The sequence below is a fragment of the Alligator mississippiensis genome, chromosome 3, assembly GCF_030867095.1.
Source record: "Alligator mississippiensis isolate rAllMis1 chromosome 3, rAllMis1, whole genome shotgun sequence".
Lineage (NCBI taxonomy): Eukaryota > Metazoa > Chordata > Crocodylia > Alligatoridae > Alligator > Alligator mississippiensis.
Window position 1 is genome coordinate 127,831,801 of NC_081826.1, and position 24,694 is coordinate 127,856,494.

Consider the following 24,694-nt stretch of genomic DNA (forward strand, 5'->3'; position numbering starts at 1 on the left):
TAATGATAATAATCAACATTATTTTCACCGTTTTGGGGCCTCCTTTCTCTCCAGGCCCTGGGCGGCTGCCCACTCGACCCATGCCTGCATCCGGCTCTGGGGGAGAGGCCGTGCCCCAGTCTGACCACGGGTTGAAGTCCTTCCTGGCCCCAAATACGAAGGTCGGTCTGGCCCTGAGCAGAGAGGGGCAAGACCCTCTGTAGTGCAGCGCTCCGCAACAGTGTTGGCCCAGTGCCAAGCGCACCCGCACCCTCACCTTGCGTGATGTCGGCGGCCAGGGGCAGGGCCGGGCGGGAGCCAGCGCGCCTGGCCCCGGCTCCGGCCCCGGCGGGCGGGCCTGGCCCTGGTGCCGCCCCCGCCCAGCCCCGAGGCGGGAGCAGACGTGCGGCCCCTCACGGCGCCGCCGCCGCCTCTGTGGCCTGGGACGCGGCTGCCGAGGTGGGTGCTGCGCGGGACGGGGCCCCGGGGCGGGGGAGGCGGCGGCGGCTGGGGCTGCTCCCCGCACCCTGCCCCCCGCCGCCCTCGTCTCCGGCCGGGGCGCGGTGCAGCCCCCACGGCCCGCCTGCGTGAGGGGCGCCGTGGGGGCTGGGCAGGGGCAGGGAGGCCCGGCCTGTCCCGCTTGGCAAAGAGACGCCCAAGAGGGCAGGACGGGGAAGAGGAAGTGTAGATAGAAGAGAAAATGAGGGCTGGGAGGGGTGGTCCGGTCCGACCACTGCTCAGAGCAGCCCCAGCTGCGTCCTGCCGGCCGGGTCTTGTCTACCCCGGCTTAGCAGCTGGGTGAGGATGGAGATGCCGCCCCCGCCTCTGTAGGTGACCCCCCCCCCTCACAGGGCTGCCCCCGAGTGCGGGGCTTCCCTAAACCTCCCCTGCTACAACTTGCCACCCTTGCTTCTTGGTCTGTCATCTCCCACCACCGAGGACAGTCTGACTCCATCCTCTTCCAACCCCTCCTCACGTAGTTGAAGGCTGCTATTATATCCCTCCTCAGTCTCCTCTTCTGCAGGTTAAATAAGCCCAGTTCCCTCAGCCTCTCTCCTCGTTGGGTGGGGAAGAGAAACCCCCAGAAACCATAGAAATGAAGGGTGGGAGGGGGTCGTCTGGTCTGACCCCCTGCCTGAAGCAGGACCAGCCAGCCAAGGCTTTGTCTACCCAGGGCTTAACAGCCACGGAGGATGGAGATTCTTGGAGGAACAGAGGCATTCGTCACGATTGAGCACGGGAGTTAGGAGTAGGGCCTCTGAACTGGCACTTCCTAGACCTTAAATGCTGCAAGGGAGAGCACAGCTGGGCAAAGCCCCCTCGCTCCCCCTTTCAGCACCCGCTGGCTGCGGCGCAGGCCTTCGATACGCCATTCTGTAATGTAGCTGAAAGCCCACCAGGTAGAGCTGCGAGCCCCCCTTGGTGATGGGGGCGTTTAAGGGCATATCACTGATTGCTTGGATCAGCAACAAAAAACTAAACGGGACAGGAGCGAGGGCCATAGGCTGACACCAAGTAGATAAATCAGGTTGGAGTGTTGTAGCTGAGCGGTGGTCCAGGGAATATGTGAAAGGTAGGGGTTTTTTGGTTTTGTTTTGCTTTTGGTGGTATAGCTAAAGAAGGGCATTTTGTGCCCAGAAGCTTGTCTAACATCTCTATACAGTTAGTTCAATAAACACCAAAAACACTCCCAAGTAGATAATATACATTTTTCAAGTTGCTAAATTGTGCCTATTTAGGTGCAAAATTCTGTTCCAAAGCTCTTGGCCAGTACAGTTTGCTAGTCTGGAAAAGCACGAGTGAAGCACTTTATCTTCATAAGTGCTTTCTCCTGGTGTAATGTGGTAAATACAGCTTTTGGATACAGTGTTGTGTACAGCTGGGTTCCTGCAGGAACCAACAGATCATGTGACTTTAAATCAAGGCTTTGATCTGACAACTTGTTACCTGCAGCAAGAGGCCCATTAGTCCAAGTACATTTTCACAGGAATTTGGGCCTAAGCAGTCCTATTTTACTGATTGTTGTTGTTCTAATCACTTTTTTTAAACACTGAAATGTCTGATGCATGGTACAGTATGCCCTGAATGACAGTTTCTTGTCTAAGTTATATGTATGCCATCTATTTTGAGTATAATTCACAATGCATGCTTTCACAAAATCCATGCTTGTAATCTAACAGACAAAATGATTATACTGTGATGCCAATAATGAATGCATGTGCAGTAAGTTTTGTATCACAGTTACTTTACCATCAAGACCAGATAATTACCATTGCTTAAAATATTTTTATTCAGATTATTCTTTTAATACAAAAAAGGGAAAGATGATAATAATACAAGGAAAATGCACAGTGATGGTATACGTGTGTTTTTTTTTTTCCCCTTCTACAGTTTCAAAATGTAAGGGAAAGTTCTCTTTAGACTGAAATGTAAAAACATCTGAGGAAATGGAAAGAATTTTGGCTTTAAATGGCCAGAAAGAGCACATTAATTATAGGGAATAGAAATGTTCTCTTTTCAGATATTCAGTTACATTTATGTTTTTTGTGGATTCTGTATCTGTTAAAAATAAGTGAGCATCCATTTACCACTGCAAAGGAAATTGGCATGTAAATAGGATTTGTATCAATACTACTTTTTTGTTCTTGCAGGCTGAGCACTAGGATTGAAAGCTTAGAATTAACCCCCAGCTCTATAGATCAGTTGTTCTCAACCTTTTTACACTTGAGGCACCCCTCAGAAAAGGATAGCTTTTACTTTTTACTCATGTTTTAGCTATGGAAAAACAAGAGAGCAGTTTTTCTGTTCACAACAGGTCAAAATGTTTTTAGCACCATGGATTCCTGTTTGAAATCTCTGGACATTTTTACATATGCAAGTGCCACAGCACTGGGTGCTTTGAAAAGTGCCCGGCAGTGCAATGCTTACAGTTGTATGAGTGGTGAAATGTGCATCAGCACTGAGACAATGGTAGTGGTGCACTTTTGAACTAAAATACATCAGAGGCGCTTTAGTTTAAAAGCTCACCGCCACCATTTTCTACGTGCTGACCTGCATTTCGCCGCTTATACAACTGCACATGGCGCAGCACAGTTCGCCTCAGTTTGCGTGTGGAGCAGACTCGATTAATTTGTGAAGCAGTGAATCTGTGGCACGTCACGGGACAGAAAAGTATGTGTATAAATGCCCTATGGGTTTATCTTGTGAATTATGTTTGTACATCTAACTGCATAGTCTGCCATGTTTGTTTAACAAGGCTCTGATATCATAATGCATACATTTAATGCAAGGACTCAGCAGTCGCAGCATAGAATTTTAATGGAAAGGATTAATTTGTGTGAACTGGAACTATGAGGCATGTTTTTTTGAGTCTAAGTAGGCTTAAGATGTCTGTTTTACAAGGGGAAAATAGCCTGAGCGAAATATGGGGATAGCATGCTCTCCTTTCTCCCAAAAGGAAAGATTAGAAGCCTATTAAATTTCAACAGTGCTATACTTTATCATATTATTTTAATTCCTCTATAAACTTGAAAAGTTATAGCTGTGAACTTTCTCCATAGCAAGGTTTTGGCTAGCTGAATAGGATAGAGGAGGAAATGGAATATGCTGTAACTTATTCTTTTGGGTGACAGAACAAGACCATTTCGATGTATGTTCACCCAACAGTCTTGTCAAGTAAACATGTTCATGTAACTTTCTTTTGACTTCTTTTCAGATAAAGAATCATTAAGACAACCTAATGAGTCTCTTCCAGTTCACCACTAGAAGGCTGGTTTTCCAGGCATGCTGTGGACTTAAAACTCTTTTTTCCAAGAAACAGAGATTTTGCTTAAAAATGGCTTGTCCTAGTTCAAGTAAGATGAAGTGTTCCTGTAAAATGTATTTGTTTTTGTAAGTGCTCCAGACAAATATTTTGTAAACTAGTGGCTCCAAACTTTCTAGACCAGTCATAAAGACATGATACTACATGTGAACCCCATGCCATGGCCTTATGGACCCTCTTTTGGGAACTGCTGCTGTAACCTATTTTTTTCTCTGTTGCCCCCTGAGTAAATTTGAAGGTCTTAGAGCTAAGTGGGTTTTTTTTAATTACAGACCTAATTTACTGAGCAAGATAAATGCTTCACATTCCAGAGGCTATCCTACCTCTGTATCAGGAAGATTTTGAGGTCCAAACTACCAGTACCCTTTAATGAATTACCTCTGATTCAGAGCACAATGGTGGAGTCAGCTATCTCCGTTTGTAGGCATTGAAAACCTTTCATCTGGTATCTCTTTCTGAAGTTACATATACAAATGTTTGTGCGCTCCATGGCTTAAAAGGTATAAAGGCACAACATTTTTGTAGACAGGTCAGATGAATTCCTGTTTCAACACTACACTCAGAGTTGTTTAAAAAATAGTTACAGTGCAAAAAATAATTTCTCTTAGTGTGCTGATAATTTTCCTTTTGAACAGTTGCCTTTCTAGGTGAAGATGACTTGTCAGAATTGCATGCTGCTGAAAATGAGGCTTTATTCAGTGAAGTTGTACTAGTCAGGGAAAGAATGCTGATTGTATAAAGCAGGGGTGTCAAACTCACCTTGGGCCTAAAGCCAGATCCAGACCAAAGAAGCTCCTCGAGGGCCAGATCTATGGGTTCAGGGGCATGCAGCTGCACAAAGCCCTGTTCATGCTGCACAGAGGCAAGTGCGTGCATCTGAGGAACCAGGGTTTGCAGCTGCGTGGAACTCTGGCTGGGCAGTGGCATAGAGCGGAGGCGTGCAGGGGTGCACTTAGCCAGAGCTCCATGCTACGTGCCTCTGGCACCGCACTGCACAAACACAGTTCCTTGCAGCTGAACGCCGCTGGACCGACATTGCCTCACATCCCTGGCACTACCTATGGGTCAAAGTTTTGTGTCGCTAGGTAGTTGTCGGTGTCAGTGGCACATGGCAGTATAGAGCCGAGGGGTGGTGCACTTTTAGTAGCCCACCAGACTATCAATGGGCCAGATGTAATGGTTCCACAGGCTGGATCCAGCTGGATCTGGGTCGTATGTTTGACACTGCTAGTATAAACCATTGTATATAGATTTTAAGCTAGCATTGACCCTTCAGGGGCCTTAAGAATAGTTATGGTTCTATATTTTAGTTTGATACTCTTGAAGAGGCAAAAATTAAAGAGAAGAGAGTAGCTGTGATGCTGAAAAAAACTTTAAATAAGTGAAAATTGCCTTCCTGGAAGACAAACTGACATTGAGGTCAATATAACTGTTCCTGTAAACACTCTCTACCTTCAATGCAAAATGTTTGTAAAGTAAGCCCTATGGGTCCCTATACATAAGCAGCAAGGCTCCTCTGACACTGTAATTACAGCATGTCGGAACAGACTCAATTAATCAACTCTGCTGGAGCATAGGAATTACTGCACTTCAGCAGTCTTGTGTATCAGCATCTCTGCACTTCAAAATGGCAGCAGAGGTGCTTTATCTAACACTCGTTCAATGATCTTGATGAACATCTTCATTAATGATGTGGACACTGGAGTCAGAAGCGGACTGGCCAAGTTCGCCGATGACACCAAACTTTGGGGCAAAGCATCCACACCAGAAGACAGGCGGGTGATCCAGGATGACCTGGACAGGCTCAGCAAGTGGGCAGACGAGAATCTGATGGTGTTCAACGCCGATAAATGCAAGGTTCTCCACCTTGGGAAGAAAAACCCGCAGCATCCTTATAGGCTCGGCAGTGCTATGTTGGCTAGCACTAAGGAAGAAAGAGACTTGGGGATCATCATTGACCACAAGATGAACATGAGCCTGCAGTGCGATGCTGCGGCTAGTAAAGCGACCAAAATGCTGGCTTGCATCCATAGATGCTTCTCAAGCAAATCCCGGGATGTCATTCTCCTCTTGTACTCGGCCTTAGTGAGGCCGCAGCTGGAGTACTGCGTCCAGTTTTGGGCTCCACAATTCAAAAAGGATGTGGAGAAGCTTGAGAGAGTCCACAGAAGAGCCACGCGCATGATCAGAGGTCAGGGAAGCAGACCCTACGATGACAGGCTGAGAGCCCTGGGGCTCTTTAGCCTGGAAAAGCACAGGCTCAGGGGTGATCTGATGGCCACCTACAAGTTTATCAGGGGTGACCACCAGTATCTGGGGGAACGTTTGTTCACCACAGCGCCCCAAGGGATGACAACTAGGTCGAATGGTCATAAACTACAACAAGACCGTTTCAGGCTGGACATAAGGAAGAATTTCTTTACTGTCCGAGCCCCCAAGGTCTGGAACAGCCTGCCATCGGAGATGGTTCAAGCGCCTACATTGAACACCTTCAAGAGCAAACTGGATGCTTATCTTGCTGGGATCCTATGATCGCAGCTGACTTCCTGCCCTTTGGGCAGGGGGCTGGACTCCATGATCTTCCGAGGTCCCTTCCAGCCCTAACGTCTATGAAATCTATGAAACTTTAGATAATGCAACCCCACAGCCATTTTCTAGCTTGGGGACCCTGATGCACAAGATGCTCCAGGTGCTTTAGAGTGGCTTTCAGAGCATCTCTAATTAAAGTGCCTCCCCACTGCCCCCTCCAGTCCCAGAGCACGTGTATAAATGCCCTGTATGTCTCAATATATGGCGTAAGTCTTTAACTAGCTATAAAAAGGGGGAAGGATGGTGAGTCATTTTTCCAAGTTGTGTTGTATGGAGCTGGAAAATCGCTGATATGCAAAAATGAAGCTATCATGCAAGTGCACAGAGAATGGGAAGGTAACTAAGAGGCAGAAGTCATATTCCAAGCTACTTTACATTTATTTTTACACAAACAAGATTCCAGCTGGAGGACTGACCTTTCACAAATGTCTAAGATAGAAAGAAATTGATATGTTAGAAAGTACAGTATTTTGAGGTTAACATTATATCCCTATAAGTTCCTATGTAGTCATTTTAGCATATGGTCTCAGTGTATTGAATTCTTATCCCATGTTGTTTACTCATATATATGAGTAGTCCCCTTGTTGATGGGTCTGTTCATAGAGGGTTTGTGAAGGTCATAGCCAAAAATGTGTTCCCAGTTGATGAGTCTTCTAGTTAGACAGAAACTTAGGAAGGAATAAAGTCTCTAAAATTAAGAGCATGGCTGTTCTGTTTTGTTCCCATCTTTGCTGTTCCATAGCTAAACAGCATCTAAATAAAATTAATTGTTATTTTTTTTTCCTTTATGTTTAGATATGGCGGATTTTCGGGAAGTATTTGCCAAGTCAAAGCACATAGCCATCATTACAGGGGCTGGTGTTAGTGCTGAGAGTGGTGTTCCTACCTTCAGAGGTGCAGGGGGCTTCTGGAGGAAATGGCCAGCTCAGGTGCGTAATTCAAATGCAGTGTACATATGTGCTGTTGTTTGTTTATTCAAAATGTGCTATTTATTCAAAATGTACTATTTCAAGGGGTCTGAAGAAATTTAGTATTTTCAAAGTGTTGCACTGCTCGCATTGTGTCTCTGTGGTAGCAAAGTGTTTTCTGTTCATCCATCTATATAGCTTCTCCTCATGCTTGTGGGCAGCTCTGCCTTCTCCTTTTTGCTGTTTGCAAGGCTGTGTGTTTTGGACACAATTTTTCTAGAGATACTTGGATCCTTTTTTTCTACCAGTTCCTTTTTTTTTTCCTTTGCTGCTTCCCACTTGCTTTTCCTTTGGCCTCCTCCCTTCCCTAAAAAAATCTTTTACCTTCCTGAATTAAGACAGATAGAAAAAACATGAATGAAGAACATTGAGTGAGTTCTCTTGTTTTGTTCTCAATCAGTCCCAATACTTTCTGAAGCAGGGCTGCCCAACTTCTGAGCATTCAGAACTTGTTTATAAAAATGTTGGATTCTTTTAGTGTAAGAAATTTGATATGCTCAGTTGTTATATACTGTTGCAAATATATCCATAGAAATCACTCCACCAACCAAAAATGGCCAACCACATGAATATGTATTTATTAAATTGAGCGATGCCGCCTTTTAAACAAGAAAAACGAATGCAAAAACCATGTTAACGGCTGAGATTTTACAGGAGTGCTCACAGCAGATAAAACATTAGGCTTTGGTTTTGACAGTAGCTGTAACTTCTCTGACTTAATTTAAGGAAGAAAAGAAATGACCAGCGGTACAAACATCAGCACCTAAATAATAAGTGTTATGGCTTTTGTAAGTTTCTTGCCCTTTATGCATATAAATTATCACCACTGTTGCATTGAATTATTCCTTGTGTTTTAGTTATATTCCCAATAGTAAGCGTGGTTGGACAGTGCAGAATACATGCATAGTGAGAAATTACAGAATTTTACATTATACAACAGTAAAAGTGTGCACTTCTTTACTGGTGCATGGCATTTCCTCATTGTATGAAATACATTACTAACTTGTCATGCCCCTAAAACGTAAGCAGCATTAACTCTGACTACTGATTTGTATTCTTGTCAGCTGTAATGGGTTACACACAATCTGATTCTTTTAGTACCTTCTCATCCACACAGCAGTTTAGACATGACTCTATAAGGCTTGGGTTTCTTGTATTTATTATAACTAAATGGGTTTGTTTCGCAGGAACTGGCTACTCCAGAAGCCTTTGCAAGGAATCCTTCTCGTGTGTGGGAATTTTATCACTATCGTCGGGAAGTGATGCTGAGTAAAAAGCCTAACCCAGCACATATTGCTATTGCGGAATGTGAATCCAGATTAAGCAAACAAGGAAGGAGTGTTGTGGTCATTACCCAGAACATTGATGAGCTCCATAGAAGGGCAGGCACAAAGCACCTCTTAGAAATTCATGGTAAGAATCAATATGTACATACAGGTCCTCTGACACGCTGATGCTATAGAACTGATCAGAACTTGTGTTTTGATTAAAAATTGAAATTAAGTCATAATGTTTAGTGGAAATCGAACAAAAATGTTCTTTAGAAATGCTACTTGATACCTTATTGGAATTGTATTTTGAGTGCCTCATGACCTCATTCTCTGTTCAAGGACAAGTCCTCAGCTCCATGTCCATTACAGCATCATCTTTTCTTGAGCTGCTGCCATATGTTGTGTGAGACTGTTGCCACAGTACCTAACTAGAGATAGTTTCATAGTTGGTAGGGTCGGAAGGGACCTGAGCAGATCATCAAGTCCGACCCCCTGCCATGGGCAGGAAAGAATGCTGGTGTCAAATGACCCTGTTATCTAGCCTCCTTTTGAAGACCCCCAGGGTAGGAGTGAGCACCACTGCCCTTGGAAGTTGGTTCCAGATCCTAGCCGCCCTGACTGTGAAGTAGTGCCTCCCGATATCTAGTCTGAATCTACTCTCAGTCAACTTAAGGCTGTTATTCCTTGTTACTCCTGGTAGTGCTCGGGGGAACAGGGACTCTCCCAATGCCTGCTGGTCTCCCTTGGCCAGTTTATAGACGGCCACCAGATCCCCTCTCCGCCTTCTTTTGTGGAGGCTGAACAGGTTCGGGTCCCGTAGCCTCCCCTCATAGGGCCTGCCCTGCTGCCCTCTGATCATCCGAGTGGCCCTCCTTTGGACCCAAAATCCTGGATGCGGGGGCCCAGGCACACACCCAACTAGATGTAGTCCAACTTGGGACCCTGTCACGTAGGGAAAAGTGAGGGCGTAAAACATGATATGCCTTGCAAGAGTCATTGTGCTGGTATTTCCAAATTGCATTTTTTTCAGATGTTTGTTTTTTGAATGAAAAAGAAACATTTTCCAGAGAAAGCAGACCCTCTTTAGCAAAACATTTTGTTTTATTGAAAACTCGATTCTCTCTAATCAAATTTACAAATATTATTTTCATTGTGTTGCCATGCCTGATGTCATGAGATATACCATGGCTTATATTTTGGTTTATTTGGAGGGGTTGTTGCTCTGGTTTGTTGTGGAAGTTTCTATGAAAGTTGTATTCCTGTCTTTGCTCATCTGCTTTATGGATAAATGTGCTATTAGCCTCTTTGACTATGAATCAGAAATTCTTTGTACATTTACCTCAATAAACTGTGTATTCATTAGGCTACCAGACTGTAATTGCTTTGTTCCATATTCCTGTAACTGGGGTTACCCACAGGATATACTTTCCAGTGCCAAATAAGGGAATATTTTGGAGGGATATAACTATATGCATGCATAACCATAGTCTTACATGAAAATCACTGTTTTGATATTAAAAGCTGGACTTGTTCTTTTGCGCATTTCAGGTAGCTTATTCAAAACCCGATGCACCAGCTGTAGAAATGTGACAGAGAATTACAAAAGTCCTATATGTGCAGCTCTGGCTGGGAAAGGGTAATTCTGCATCTGCATTGTAAAGCCTGTTTTCTTGTTTTTGATTTAACTACTACTTGTCATCTGTAGTGAAAGAGATTTTTAGAACTAGTTAAACGCTCATGGTGCTATGAGAGATGTTATATTATTTCAGCAGCTTCAGTTTTATTCATTGAGCATGGTGGGATGTCAGATCATTGAAGCAGTTCACTACAAAGATGTGTTTAGTATAGGGCAGTTTTTCCCATTTTAAAAGTGGTAAGATGATTGGCAAGAATGTATACAATTAAAATTAGAGCTCATATGATAATATATTAAATAATTCTAGCAGAAGATAACTTGGATCCACCATTGTGTTATTTTAACCACTACCTTACATGATCTATTAAATATCTTTGGTTGCCCAAAATGAAAACTTGAAAGATGTTGTTCAAGAACAATAACCTCTTGGAAGTTCTCCAACCCAAAAGCTTTATTTCAAAGACCACTTAGTTAGGACTTCTGAGTAACAAATCCGAATTGAATTGTAATGTCATGACAAATTTTAATTCACTGTTTCAAATATTTGCTCACACATGCATAGTGTCATACATTTTGCTGTTAACTATGCCTACACTGTTACAACAGCAGTCTTGTCTAGAAATAGCAGTTATAACGACTACTTTCCTTCATTTCTTCATTATACTCCTGTCCATTCTTTTAGTTGTAGATTTCTGGAAGCTTGTGATTAGAGGTTTAATTATACCCTTAACTTTTGGAATATTATAAGATACAGATCTGGTGTACAAACGGCACTTAATCCTAAATCTTACACGGAATCACATGGCCCTTTGTCAACCCTTACCTCTTTCTTCCTTCCGTTAGTTATACTTTGATTGGACTATAGCTGCCCAGAGCTGCCTGTATCAGGTGTCTGGAAGGCTGCAAACAGCTGTGCCAGGCTCTGCAGCCCTGGCACTGGCTCCATGGCAGCATCAGCTTTACACATGCCTCTGGGCAGATGGTAGGAGAGGAGCCAGGTTGTGCTACCCCAGACTCCTTCTCTGCCATACATCCAAAGGTCTGTGCACAGTTGCCACGGAACTGGTGCTGGGGCTATGGAGTCCCATGCAGCTGTTTGCAGCCTCCCAACTGCAGCCAGCCTGGGCTCTGGGAAGCTGCTGACAGAAGCTGCCCAGAGTCTGGGTTGGCTTTGGCATGCCATGGAAAATGGCGGCGTGTACCATGCTCTCGCAAGCGTGCTATGGGTTGCCAATCCCTATCTTACATTATAGAAAAGCAAAAAAATGGATGTATGCTTTGTCCCCCTTTTTTCCCTTTGCAGTTTCCCAGATAGCCTTCTAAAACTCCAGATGAGTGGAGACTCTCTGTCATGCTGAATTCTTGTTCTTGCTATTCTAAAACCATTATGAGCCTGTTTTACTTATTTCTGGGGCAGTTAATAACAATTTTGTGTTACTGCAGAGCTATATGTGCTGACCTGAGTCAGATTAGTGGTTTAATGTTAATTGCCTTTGACCAGAGCTGTCCAGTCGGTGACCCACGGGCTGCATGCAGGGGTTAATTTGTGGCCCTGGGGTCCTACCAGCCACCACTCCACACCATTGTTTGTCTTCAGGCTGCCCCTCCTCCTTTGGCTTATGTTCCCGCCCCAGGGAGCAGCACAGCGGAGCCCACAGTGTGGGAGCCTGTAGCCTGGGGCGCTTATGTGGTGCAGTGCAGCAAGGGATCTGAGGAAGGAGGGTAGAACACCTACACATGCAATATGTGGGAAGGAAAGGAGGACTGGGCCCAGGGGTTGCATTTTGTTTGTCACTTAATGCTTTTTGTTTTAATACCAGCGCTCCAGGCCGTGAAATAGAAGATGCCAAGATTCCAGTTGAAGATCTTCCTCGGTGAGTGTTAGCTTTCTTTTCTTGTCATCATGCCAGTGTGATCCCCTCAGATTTCACAAGGCCTTGACAAAGATGCCTATGAGGATCAACTTATTGTTTAAATATGAGAAGGGTCAAAGCATTTTACAAAAGAAGTGGCCCCTGCCCTCAAGTTCTCAGCCCACATTTAAATATAACATTACAACAGGCAACGGTTTAAAGGTTAGTTGTTTTAAGCAGCTAGTAAAGACGAGGCTAAATGAATGGAACTTAACGTGAGCGGAGGAAATGAACAACAGAAGCTGAGTACTACAGTATGGGTTATTCTGTTGGTAGCACAAAGTTAGCATCTAATACTGTGTTGGGAGATGTTTGCTGCAAGGTGTCTCCTGGCCGTGAGGTATCATGTGGTGCTTTATGTAACAGTAAAGGATTTCCTTCACCCTCTTGCATTATCTACAGTATTTTATTTCTTACCTTAGAAAGTTCAGGTACAGTATTTTTTTTTTTTTTTATTTCTTACCTCTCAGGCTGTTGGACAGAACCATTCAACACCTATTAAGCAGATGCCATATTCTCTACCTACTACCTATAGGGGCAGTTGAATTATAGTGGAGAAAATAGTCCCTTTATCATAGTAGGATGATTCAATCCAAATGTAATAAAACATTTGAAATGTGCCGCAAGTTGCAGGACTCATATTTGTAAAGTATTAGCAGGTGATTGGAATCAGAGATGTAATTCAGCTTCAGCTATAGTATGAAACATCTGTGAGTATTATTCTCAGATTGAACTTCCTAAATGTGAGCTAACAAACCCAGTAAAAGTGAAATAGGTTTGTCATTAAAAGTTCTTACATTGATTCAAGGTTCAGAGTCACTTCACTTTCTTCCTGCTTTGAGTGGCACTCTCAAGTTGTTTCACTTTCTACAGGTGTGAAGAACCTGGTTGCAATGGCCTCCTCCGTCCCCATGTTGTGTGGTTTGGAGAGACTCTGGATTCTGACATCCTCACGGAGGTTGAAAAAGAATTAGAGATCTGTGATCTTTGTTTGGTGGTACGTGACAATTCCAAAGTGACCATGGCTTTGGAGTATGTAACCAAAATTATGGAATATGTACATAAATTATGTAGGTCCATTAATTTATGTAGTAGGCTGAAGCTAAGAAATTCTGTTTCTGAGAAAAGAGTTGCATATACTTGACACATGCAAGTAGTAGCTTGTGTAAATTATCATGTAACATTGAAGAAATTTAAGGGCTCTGGTTCTCTTAACATTTCTTGGCCAAGTTACATGTGCTGTCTGCGTTAGAGGTATGCATTAGCTAAATAAGCAATAATGCAAGAGCTTCTGTACCCAAGCGGTATAGCCACACTAATGTTTACTTAACTCTTGAATTTTTTTCAGTGCTGACTACTTAAAATTACACTTTTTCCCCTAAATTTTTACATAGCTGTTTAGGAATTTCTAGCACATTTACATAGCATAGGTGCATTTTCTTTGAAACTAGTTTATTGCACTGGTGTCACAAAGGACTGGAGAGTCTCATTAGATTGTGATTTACCTCCTTTTGGAGACTGGGGGAGAGGGGTGGGAGGAACATGTTAAATCTGAGGGGAACAGCTCCAGATTTATTCCATGGATAATAATCAAACCATGTTTGTTGGCCTCTGTTCTGCAGTGTGCGTGCTTTAAGATGTTGTGAAAATAAGGAGACTGTCACAAGTTTTCAAGATAGTGGTAAATGTATTTAAATGCCAAGCTGCTGTTTTGTTGTTCCTTTAGGTTGGAACTTCCTCTGTGGTGTATCCAGCTGCTTGTTTTGCTCCTCAGGTGTCTGCCAGGGGAGTACCCGTTGCAGAATTTAACATGCAGACTACCCCTGCTACGGAAAAGTTCAGGTACGGCTGCTCACACAGAGGAAGCCCTGTTAACTTAAATGGAAGTACTGTACAGTAAAAGCTTTGTTATCCAGCATGATGGGGGGTGGTGCTGGTTATACAAAAATTCTGGTTACTGGAGGGCGGGGGGTTTTTGGCCGGACAGATGGGGGTGGGAAGAGGGTACACAGAGCGGTGGCAGCACAAGGTGGTGGGTGGCAGCGGTGGCGAGCTTTTCCCCCGACACATCTGGCCAGCCAGCCAGAAATACCGGTTAATAGAGTGTTCTAGTTACTTAAATGCCAGTTAACACAGCTTTTACTGTAGATGAAAGTACTGTAACATGGCTATAAAACTGGTTGGATCATTGTGCTCAGCAAGTAGTTATCAATGGCTCAGTGTGTGGTTCACAGGAGGTATGAAGTGGGGTTCCTCTGCGGCTTGTCCTGGGTCTAGTATTGTTCAACATCTTAATTAAAGATATGGATGATGTGATTGCGACACCAAGGGGATGTGACACCACGTTGGGTGGAGTTGCAGATACTCTGGAGGGTAGGACTAGGATAGGGTGACCACCTGTCCCAATTTGGACAGGACAGTCCCAAAATGTGAACATTAAGTCCCGGTCTTGGGCTGAATGACTGGGACAGCATTTGTCCCAGATTCCCCTGGACACAGTCAGCTATTGTCCCAGTATCGCGTGCAGGGATCTGGCAGAGCCTGCAGGGAGCTGCTTGGGGATGGGATGCAGGGAGTGCCATGTGCATATGTGCACACACACACATGCACATGGCCAGGAATACAGCCAGGCAGGCATAGGGAACAGCTGCCTGCAGGTAACTCTATTGGAGGGGGGCCAGGGGGGGCCAGATTGAGGCTCCCACAGCGAGCGAGGGAGTGAGGCAGGACTGGTGGCTGGGGTTGGGGTTACAACCCAGCCAGGGCAGTGCGTAGGCAGTTTCACAAGGTTGCGGGGCTGGCTGGGGAGCAGGACTGAGCCACAGGCAACTCATCTGGGGGGCTAGCTCCCTACCACTGTGCACACTCCCAAGAAAGGGAGCATGAGGGTGGGGCAGTTGCCTCCCCAGATTTGTGTATGGGGTCAGGGCAGATGTGGGCTCCTTGCCCTGCTGCTGTCTCTTCAGGGTCTCGTGGCCCAGCAGGCAGGACCCAGCGCAGGAAGGCAGAACGGAACGAGGAGGCTTGGTGCCGTTGCCGCTGCCACTGGGAGCCCCACACCACCTGTGCTGTCATGGCAAGGCGCCCCCTTCCCACCCACTAGCAGTGGGGCCAGCAGCATGTAGCTGTGCCCCCTGCTGCTGCTGGCCTGGCAAGGGGCACCTCACCATGGCAGAGTAGCTGGCACAGGGCTAGTGGCAGCAGTACTGAGGGTCCTCACCCTCCCTTGCCAGGGCCTGCCTGCTGGGACTGTGAAGGTCCTGGGGGGAATGCAGCAGGGAGCCCCACCGTGGGCAGTCTGCATCCTCCCCTGCCCCCCACAGGCTCTGCTTGGCTTCACTCTGGTCATGCCACCCATAGGTGTGGGGTAGGAGGCGGGCATGTGTCCTGATTCTCCATTTTCAAAAGGTGATCACCCTAGGTTAGGATCCAGTAGACCTTGATTGACTGCAGACCATTTTTCCAGTTTATCAGATGAAGTTCAAGGACAAGTACAAAGTCCTGCACTTGGGATGGAATAGTTGTGGGCACAGATGCAGACTGGGGAATGAATGGCTGGGCTGCAGCACTGCCTGGACTCTCCATGTATGAACATTTGAATGTTTTTAAGAGCAGGTTGGACAGATGCTTTGCTGGGGTGGTTTAGTCCGGGATGATCCTGCCTAGAGCAGGGGACTGGACTGGATGAGTTCACGAGGCCCCTTCCAGCTCTACTTTACTATGATGATCCTAAATGTTTTCTTATATTGTACTAGTAAAAATAAACTGAGTGCCTAGAAAAACTGCAAAGAGACCATGACCTCCGGAGCCCTGTTTGGAGAAACTAGCGTTTGTCTCAGCTACCTGGAGAGGTCCTGAAGTGCGTAGTCTTTGTGGTTCTTGTCCTGTTAACCTCTCCCACCGTATCTTCAGCGTTCCTTTAAATCAACTACCAGTTTAGGCAAAATACAAAAGTTTTTATATGAAGTCTCTAGAATTCAGCTCTTATTTTCTTCCTTATCCTGTTGAATCCTTTAGTGTTAAACTGCTACTTGAACAGGCTTTGCATGACCTGGAACCTTTACCGTGAAACGAATCCTTCCTTTTCAGTCTGACTGAAGATGAAAGAAAACATACAGATGACAACGTGGACCAGCAGCATGATTCTCTGAACTGTTCCCTGCCTGTGGTTACTGCTCGTTTCCTAACCGCGCTCCTTGTCTCTAGGTTTCATTTTTCTGGTCCTTGTGGAACCACCCTGCCTCCAGCGCTTGCCTGCCACGAAACCGAGCTAATCTTGTGAGCACTGGCCCCTGGGAAGAGCCGAGCTGCTGAGACCGCCTGGAAACACACACCGAGCGAGCTGGTACCGACTGGTAAGGACGCGGGCCAGCTTTCCAAGGAGACCAAACGGAAAGAAGAAAGGAACTGAAGGAGGCCTGGGTTGCAAGGGGGGAACCTGAAAGCTGTGGAATAAAAGAAAGATAAGTGAAGTTGCAGGAGTAAAATGGACTGTCTTTTCCTTTGAACAAAGCTGCTGGCAGTTGCAGGCTGGAAAATAACTTCTCTAGTGCTGCGCAGTCTGGGCCTGCTGCCTGGTGGGCGCGGCTGTGTGTGCGTGTGGGGGCAGGGGGAGGGAGGGGGTCATATTGGAGGGGGGCTTTTCATGAGAGCAAGGGAAGAAATGCTGAGGGCTTCTGGGCCAAAGGCGGGAAGTGCCTACTGCCTCCCTAGTGGCAGGAAAGGAGGAAGGGCGGGGTGACAGCCCCTGCCAGGTTTTGGCTGAGCGCCACGTGTTTGCCACGTGCCGATGCCCCAAGGAGGGGCCTCCGCCCTGCCCCGCCCCTCGGGGGGGAGGGTGGTCTCGCGCCTGCGCAGTAACTCCCCGCTGCGCGGGAGGCCGGGTTCTTTTGGGGCCTCAAGGCAGCCTGTGAAGGGGGAGGGATTGCGCACGCGTGTAACGGAGCCTAGGAAGCGGGGCGGTCATTGGGACACTTCCGGGTCAGGGGGCGGTGCTTCCGGACAAGATGGCTCCGCGGAGGCGCCGTGCGGGGCCGGCGGACGAGCCCACGCCGTCCGCCGCCGCTCCCTTTCCCCCCTCCTCGTCGGAGGAGGACGAGGCGGAGGCCCCGGAGGTGGTACCCTTCGAGCGGGCCAAGGCGGAGGCCGAGGCCAGGCGGAACCTCGCGGAGGCGGCGGCGCACAGGTAACGGCTCGTCCCCCGCCGGCTCCCCTCCCCTCCCGTCCCAGGCCTCACCGCCCCCCTGACCGCCTCCCCCCCCGCAGGGAGCGCGCGGAGCTCAAGGCGAAGCGGCGGCGGCGCCAGGAGCTGTTCAAGGAGCAGAAGGTACCGGGGTGGCCGGGGGATGGGGTCGGGACAGCACGGGGGGGACCGGCCTGGCCCCCGCGGCGCTGCCACCAGCTGTGTCCGTCCCCAGGAGAGGAAGGCGCTGCCTGCGGCCGTGCTGGAGGCGCTGCGCCTGGCCCCGCCCCACAGGTGAGCGGAGGGGGGAGGGGCCGAGGCTGTGGTCTTGCTCCCAGGCTGGTGGGCGGGGGGCTCTTGGAGGAAAGGGGCATTGGTGGAGCAAGGGGCCAGGCCCCTGAACTGGAGCCACCAGAACCTGACCTGCCGAAGGTTGCAAGCATTGGTGTCTCGGGCTGTTGCCCTGGGTGTGCCAGACATGAGGCAGATGTCCGTCCCCCCCCCCCCCCCCCAGTCCAAGGAAGAGGCAGCCTGAAGCATCAGTTGCCTTGGGGAGAAACTTGGGCTCTGGGGGTGACCCCACATTTGGGCTTGTGACCTAGATATTGAGAGACACCCTAGGGTTAGTTTTCTTGGTCTGGGCTCTGCGCCTGAGGACCACCAACAGGCACGATGGTTCAAAAGTCTTGATTTGCTAGGGCAAAAAGGGCCTGCTACAAGCTGCTGCTGGTAGAGCTGGGTGCGCCCCCCTTGGTGCAGGGCAGGGGGATGTCACTGCCAGCTGGAAGAAGCTCCCTGCTGTCACCCAGCAGTAAGTGCAGGCTTTCTGTGGGCTGTAACCACTGCCTTCCCAGGCAGCATGCGCCATGCTAGCACAGCAGCTGCGTGGAACATGTAGATGTGCCCTTGCTCTGGGTCTTGGTGGTGATGTCGGCTGGGGTCTGCTGCCCGAACTAGCAGCAGAGCAAGGTGATTGCAGACTGGGGGTGGATAACCCACAGCGCAGGTGCCACAAGGGGTACAGGCGGCTCGTGTATGTGACATTTGGCAGGTAGGAGTGGGGACTGGCAGCGCAGCACCACACCACATGGGGCAGGGAGCAGAAAGGAGAGCCACAAATCTGGCAGGGAGAACAGGGGAGGAAGCAACAGATCAGCCTGGAAGCACAAGGCAGGGAGCAGAAAGAGCAGCAGGTTGGGCCAGAGAAGGGGGTTGCAGCAGTATCTGGGGAGGATGCAGGGTTAATTTGCAGCGTGTCTGCCTAAATGTTTTTCCCTAGTGCTGTGGACAAAGGCATAGACTCGCATGGTCTCTAGACTGGCTGGGGGGGATATCTTTCTAAGCTTAAAACAACTTTTTAAGCAATTTCCACATTTCCTTCTTAGTGAAAACCAAGAGTCGGACTTCACTAATGAAGGTAAGTTGCAACATTCTGCTTGATATTCAGTGCCTCTGGGGTTGTATTAGGTCTATATTGTTAGACCTGGTGGCAAGGAGCTTCTTTGGGAAAGCCAACCTCCAGGACAGCAAAACTGGATCTCCACTAGTGCTTTGTTGCCAGCTAGGAGACAACTCAGCCTGCTGATGGTGTTAGCACTGATTCCTGTCCTTTGTTTGAAGAGGCTGGCTGTGCAGCTGCTTGATTTAAAAGGTTCCATGTGTCTCCAGGAGAAGCTTGTACTGCACCTGCTTAGGTGAAGTGGTGCTGATTTGTAGTTTGTAAACAAACATTCTCCTAATATAACATGCCTTTATAAATGCACTGCCTTGATTTTTGGAGCAGGAAGCCTGTGATCTTATTGGTTGTACCACATGTGAGTGGCACTGGGGTGGGGGTCGGGGAATGGATGTGAAATGTTTTCAGCCTATCAACTGTGAAAACAAAATCCAGGGCCTCTGCAATCCCAGGAATATTTATAATCTAGTTTGGATCTTTAATTCTCTAAAAATTAAAGAGGATGACCATGTGCTAAACCTATTTGGACTAAACTTACCTCCTTTCTCTCTTCCTTGCTCTCTTTTTTTTTTAACTGTATTAAAGGATAAGCCCTGCTTATGGCTTCATTTCTTACTTAACTACAGCAAATTTGTATACTGATCCAGGGAGAGAGTTTGCACATTCTGTGACCAAGCCATAACATCTCTTTCCTCCTTGTTATGTGATTTTACATGGCTGCTGCAAAGTTAAATTAATCTCTTTTCCCTGCACAATTGTAGCCTCTCTCAAGGCAGCGGGTATATTAGGAGTTTTGAGTTGCTACTTCTAAAAATGCCTGTTTGGTTCAACTAAGGACCTGGGGTTTTTTGTTTTGCTTGTCCATTGTTGTTGCCACCCCTCCCCCACCCCCTGCCACCAAGAACTGGTACAGTCAGTTTTACTTTTCATTTTGTACCTTTTACCTACCTACAGGTTGATAGCAATGTGTGGATGTGACTTCTTTACATTTTTTTATATTAAATATCTGTTTAGGCAGAAAAGAAGATGGGTCTGACAATGGGATTGAAGAGTGTGCCCCAGGAGAGGACAGTAAAGATGAAACAGTGACCATTGGGTATGGTGTTAAGTAGTTTTTTTTTTCTGTGTAGAAAAGCTCTTGGGACTAAAATCATTAAAAGAGGAAACCCTTCACTTTACTTCTATCCAGCACTTCACAGCTTACTTGGGGTCAGATTATCCTTGGTGACAGCAACAGAAAAGCTTCTGTTGTATTTGTGTGGACTTTTGGCATCTTGTTTCTTATTCCTGGATTCCTGTGTGCACTCAGTCATTGCTTTCCTCCTTCAACCCATGAATGCCAGCAAAGGCCCCCTTTGACATAACGGCAAGGTCTCATCTCCTGTAAATGCGAACGATTCTTCATTTTCAACCCCTGGAGAAACATAGGCCTGAAGATCTGGAATCTGTATATGGAGTCCTTAGATCATTTTAAGGAGGAAAAATGTGGATGGCTGCATAAGCGTTAGCAGCTGTGTGAACCAGAGCACCAAAGGGTGCAGACTGTAATGGAGGGAAAAAATCTTTGAAAGAAAAGAGAATCCCACAGAATATGTGAAATTCTGAAAATGTAGTCTCAGTTTGGGACTGGTGACCTGGGTCAGAAAGTGGATTACTATATTTTCTTGCACATAGCCTGCATCTCTGTTCCTCCAAAACTACCTGGTGAAAATGCAGGTGCATATTGTAGGCAAGAGAGGATTCCCATGGGTCTGAAAATGTGGAGACGTTGGCAACATTAACCGCCATGGCTGCACCTCTCCTGCCACCAACATGCTAGATGCAGGATCAGACTTGATTTGTGGCCCCAGACCTGGTGCGCAGGGTCAGCCCTGCCATGCAGCCCCAGACTCAGTGTGCAGGGCTGGCAGCAGGATCAGTTGCAGCTCCCTAGCTGCTGCTACTCAATCTGCTACTTGGACTTTTTTTCCCTTAAGCTGCTTTCTGAAATCAAGGTGCATATTAATATACAAGGATGTGCCGTATGCAAGAAAATAGAATTATCTTGGCTGCAATGGACTTCCAAAATGATTCTGTAAATGCATAAGACTCATTTTCCGCCATCTCAATCTAAATGAAGAGATGCGCATGTAGGCAAATTATTAATATAAGCTTTAACGTGAAATAAAACATTTCTAGCAAATGAAGCTGAACAATATTGTTACAGCGCTGGCATTTGGTTTAGAAACCACTGAAAATATTGATTGTGCAAACAAAATATTGGTTGCTACATATACTATTGGGCTTGAAAATAAGCTTTGGTTTTTGTTTTTTTCTTTTAACCTTTTATTGAACTAGGTTGAAGGAAGGCTATTCAGCTGTGTGCTTAAAAGGCCAGGATCTAACTAGCTGGCACCAACAAAAAGCTAAAGACTTCATACAGAATCATCTCTACGGACCAGGCACCAGCCGAACAACTGGTAATGAGACTCCTTTTGGTCTGATTCTGGCTGTTCTTAATTGATCTCTACTTACAAACTGAGCAGCTCCCTTTTTCTGTTCCATTTCAGCAAACCAGTTCTTCTCTCTTGCAAACAAGAGAAGTCAGGTGAAAAAAGCTGCAGTTCAGTTTGTGAAGAAATCCTGGGGTAAGTGCACTGTGCTTCAGTCATGTTGCTAGTTCCTCATCTATTTCTGCTGTTTTGGTTTTGAGTAAATCTAGTTATGTGCAAACAGGTGGTAAGGTAGAACCATTTACCTTACAGCAAATCTTTGTAAAATCTGACCTGAATTAGTGCTACTGCAACTGTAGATGACTTGTTAATGTCCTGATGTGTATATACAAGGTATGGATTCTAGTCGCCACTATGAAGTGTGCTATATTATGAATCTGTATCAGATATCTCTTGAGGGCATATTCACTTTGCTGATGGGGCCTGCAAGACCAGGGTAAATGGAGAACCTTTAACTTGAATTGCTGTATTTTTGGACAGGTAAAGATGCCAGGGGCCAGTTATCTTTTGCTTTTTCCCACCTGAAAATCAGCAATCAAATAAAAAAACCTGTCAAAGGAGTTTGGAAATGACTGGCCAGGATACAGCTGGTGGGAGAGAGAGATATGAAATGCTGGGCAAAGTTTCATAGCAGGGAGAAAAGATCAATGATGAGCTGCCTTTGAAGAGATATGAGCCCCAAAAGGCTTAGGGGGAAGAGATGCTGAAGGATGCTTGCATTCAAGAAGTTGCCTAAGACTGTGGGGTTTTTTCATGTGTTAAGGATAAGAACTGGCATGTTCACTGTTTTTTTACACTTTCATGTTCCTGTGAAGAGTTGAAATAAATGCGCTTATTCAGCCCTGTAAAACAAGCAGGCAATGGTGGCCCTCTCCAAATGCAGCCAAGAGCAGAACTATTTAAGCTGCTGGATGAAGCTGCCAAAAGAACAAATGGATATAAACTGGCCACAAATGAACTTAGGCTGAAAAAGCAATTTCTAACTGTCTGAGGCACAAAACAGTCCACCAGCGAGAGTAACGAAGCCCGAGAACTAGTTTTAAGACGGTGTGTGATTTGTTTATGAAATGGGCTATAATGTGTTGTTGCTTGCGATAGTGTGGACCTGTGAAGAGCCTTTTAGTGAGATTCTGGGGTTGGGGAGTCTGTATTGGTCATCTGGAACAGGCAGTTGCCCCAGGCTTCTGCCCATCAGGAGTGGGCAGATAGAGGGTCTATACCCTGAGCTTATACTTAGAGAGCTTAAGAGAATGCCTGGACTGTGGCCAGATTCCAGCAGCCTATACACCAGCCCCCAACAGCCTTTTACCCAGAACACCACTTGTATGATATTACTCCAGCATTTAATGCATGAGTGTAAGTGCCTAGAATTATTCCCTTTTGAAACATTTCATTCATCAAAATTTAGACAGGAGTAATGATTATTTCAAACTAAAACATTAAAAAATTAGTGCCTAAAGTGGACCTCAGGACCTAACTTTAAACTCATACTACTTTTAGTCAACAAATGCTGACACAGGAGTATAAATTAATTCAAGTATTCCCCTCTGCTTGACTTATGTCAATTTAATATAGCAGAAAAAGGGGTGTTCTGAGACCACAGAATTTATGAGCCAACTGGGAATGAATAAGGCCTTGAATTTGTCTTCTGAAATAGGCAGGGATTTCCAGGTGAACATGTAACAGAATGTTGTGCAGTAAGAAAAAACTAATGGCTAGCAAATGAGGACAAAAACTACTCAGTCATTTAACACTAGACAAGCAACTTGCTCTTTATCCATAGTGATAGATGAGGTAAGATACACTTTTATATAACCTAACCTAACTGAGGACAGAATGGCTTAGGAGTGGGTGTTAAAACAATAACGGAAGCTGTATCGGTGCCATATTTTATTCTAGGCATGTATACAAGCAAATATGTACCTTGTTTTGAAAGGCAGACAGTTACTTATTCCAAAGAGAAATCTTCTGAGTAGCAGTAGGTAGGGAGCTGAGCCTGCTCATTGTTCTGCCCCATGTAAGCTGCATGCAGATTTTGCCTTACCAGCAAAAACCAAAATAGAAATATGCTAAAAAGGTTCTTACATAACAGACTGCAATTTCCAGCTGCTGGTTTTAAGGAAAGAGGTGTGCACTGTATGCAAGAAAATATGGCATAACAGTATTGGTCATTGAGTTGCTAGTGAAATAGATGAACCTACTAAAAGACAAACTCCTTACAAAGAACAGGCAAGTATTTTCTTGCTCTGTTTAGAGACTGTTTTCAAATGCACAACAGCAAATGTCATAACTTGGCTATGCATGAAGGTGATGGCTGAACATTGTTCATCCACATGCTCCATTTTGTCATCTTTCAGGAGCAGAAAAAAAACGAAGAGCCCAGCAGTTCAAAAAACACCGGATTTCAAAATTGGAAACTGCAACATGAAACAGGAAGTGCTGGCTTCATTTAAAGTGAAAGCCTTCAAGAAACCTTTGGAAACTTGTCTATTATTTGCTAGGAACCCTGTTGACAGCAATAAAATATTAGTATTGTACAGTTGCATTCTTATTTTTGTTGCTTTTGCAATGAAGGATGTCTGCCTTGAAGATTAATGGACACATCCAGTAGAAGCAACCTCAGCCAGTGACTGACACATTGCGATTCCCTGTTGCACACAGTATGGAGAAGCACAAGTTAGAAGCCAAAATGTGTGTTGACACTGACACCACTGTTAACACACGGTGTATTCCTTTGTGCATTAAAAAAGGAAGTGTTTACATTGTTTTTTGTAACAAATGTCTGAAATAATCATCTTTATCTGGTTGCATTTCACTCGGATACTTGTTAAAAAGTGGGGTTATCTGAAAAATGCACCTGCCACTATAAGCTGGTGTGTTCTGGGTTGAGGGGGCAGGTTTTCAACCAGGATACAGACTGTGTTGTCCTAACCAGCAACTTGAAGCTGCTCTGAGAACTGCAACTATACAATTTTTTCTGCTACTTAGAGAGTCTTCTCTGTTCCAGCACAGCCTAGAAGTGCAGAGGCAGAAAGATTAAAGGAGCTTTACTTCCAGGTATCTTCAACCACAGGAGCAAGAGTAGAGATAATCAAAAGATAAGGAAGTAGTAAACTCTTCAGTCATAACTGCTTTTATAGATGGGATTATTTTACATATAGACTGACCATACGGAAATTCCAAATACCCAGGATGCGTTCCCTGCCCTGTCCTCCCCAGGCTCACAAGCCAGTGGTGGCAAGGCTGCAGGCAGTGATGCCTGCCTACCTACCTACCTGCAAGGCACTCCATCATGCTCCAACTCCCAGCCAGACTGTGCCCCATGCCCCTAACGCTGCTGCAGACCCCATTCCCTCCCATAATTCAAACCCTGGCACCAGTTATG

At 46.0% G+C, this 24,694-nt stretch overlaps 2 protein-coding genes across 2 annotated transcripts; both read left to right on the forward strand.

Moving 5' to 3' along the window:
- The first annotated feature begins 349 nt into the window (after positions 1 to 349).
- SIRT5 (sirtuin 5) lies at positions 350 to 16,651 on the forward strand. The gene is made up of 9 exons (XM_059724395.1): positions 350 to 438; positions 3,695 to 3,833; positions 7,187 to 7,320; positions 8,547 to 8,772; positions 10,179 to 10,266; positions 12,087 to 12,140; positions 13,053 to 13,176; positions 13,906 to 14,021; positions 16,386 to 16,651. The coding sequence occupies exons 2-9, from the start codon at positions 3,719 to 3,721 to the stop codon at positions 16,459 to 16,461; spliced, it is 933 nt and encodes a 310-aa protein (XP_059580378.1). The 5' UTR covers positions 350 to 438; positions 3,695 to 3,718; the 3' UTR covers positions 16,462 to 16,651.
- Positions 16,652 to 17,149: 498 nt separating this feature from the next.
- On the forward strand, positions 17,150 to 23,846 carry NOL7 (nucleolar protein 7). The gene is made up of 8 exons (XM_014596949.3): positions 17,150 to 17,364; positions 17,445 to 17,505; positions 17,597 to 17,655; positions 18,747 to 18,778; positions 19,832 to 19,913; positions 21,155 to 21,276; positions 21,367 to 21,444; positions 23,667 to 23,846. Exons 1-8 carry the CDS (start codon positions 17,186 to 17,188, stop codon positions 23,735 to 23,737), a joined length of 684 nt encoding a protein of 227 aa, XP_014452435.1. The 5' UTR covers positions 17,150 to 17,185; the 3' UTR covers positions 23,738 to 23,846.
- The last annotated feature ends 848 nt before the right edge of the window (positions 23,847 to 24,694 follow it).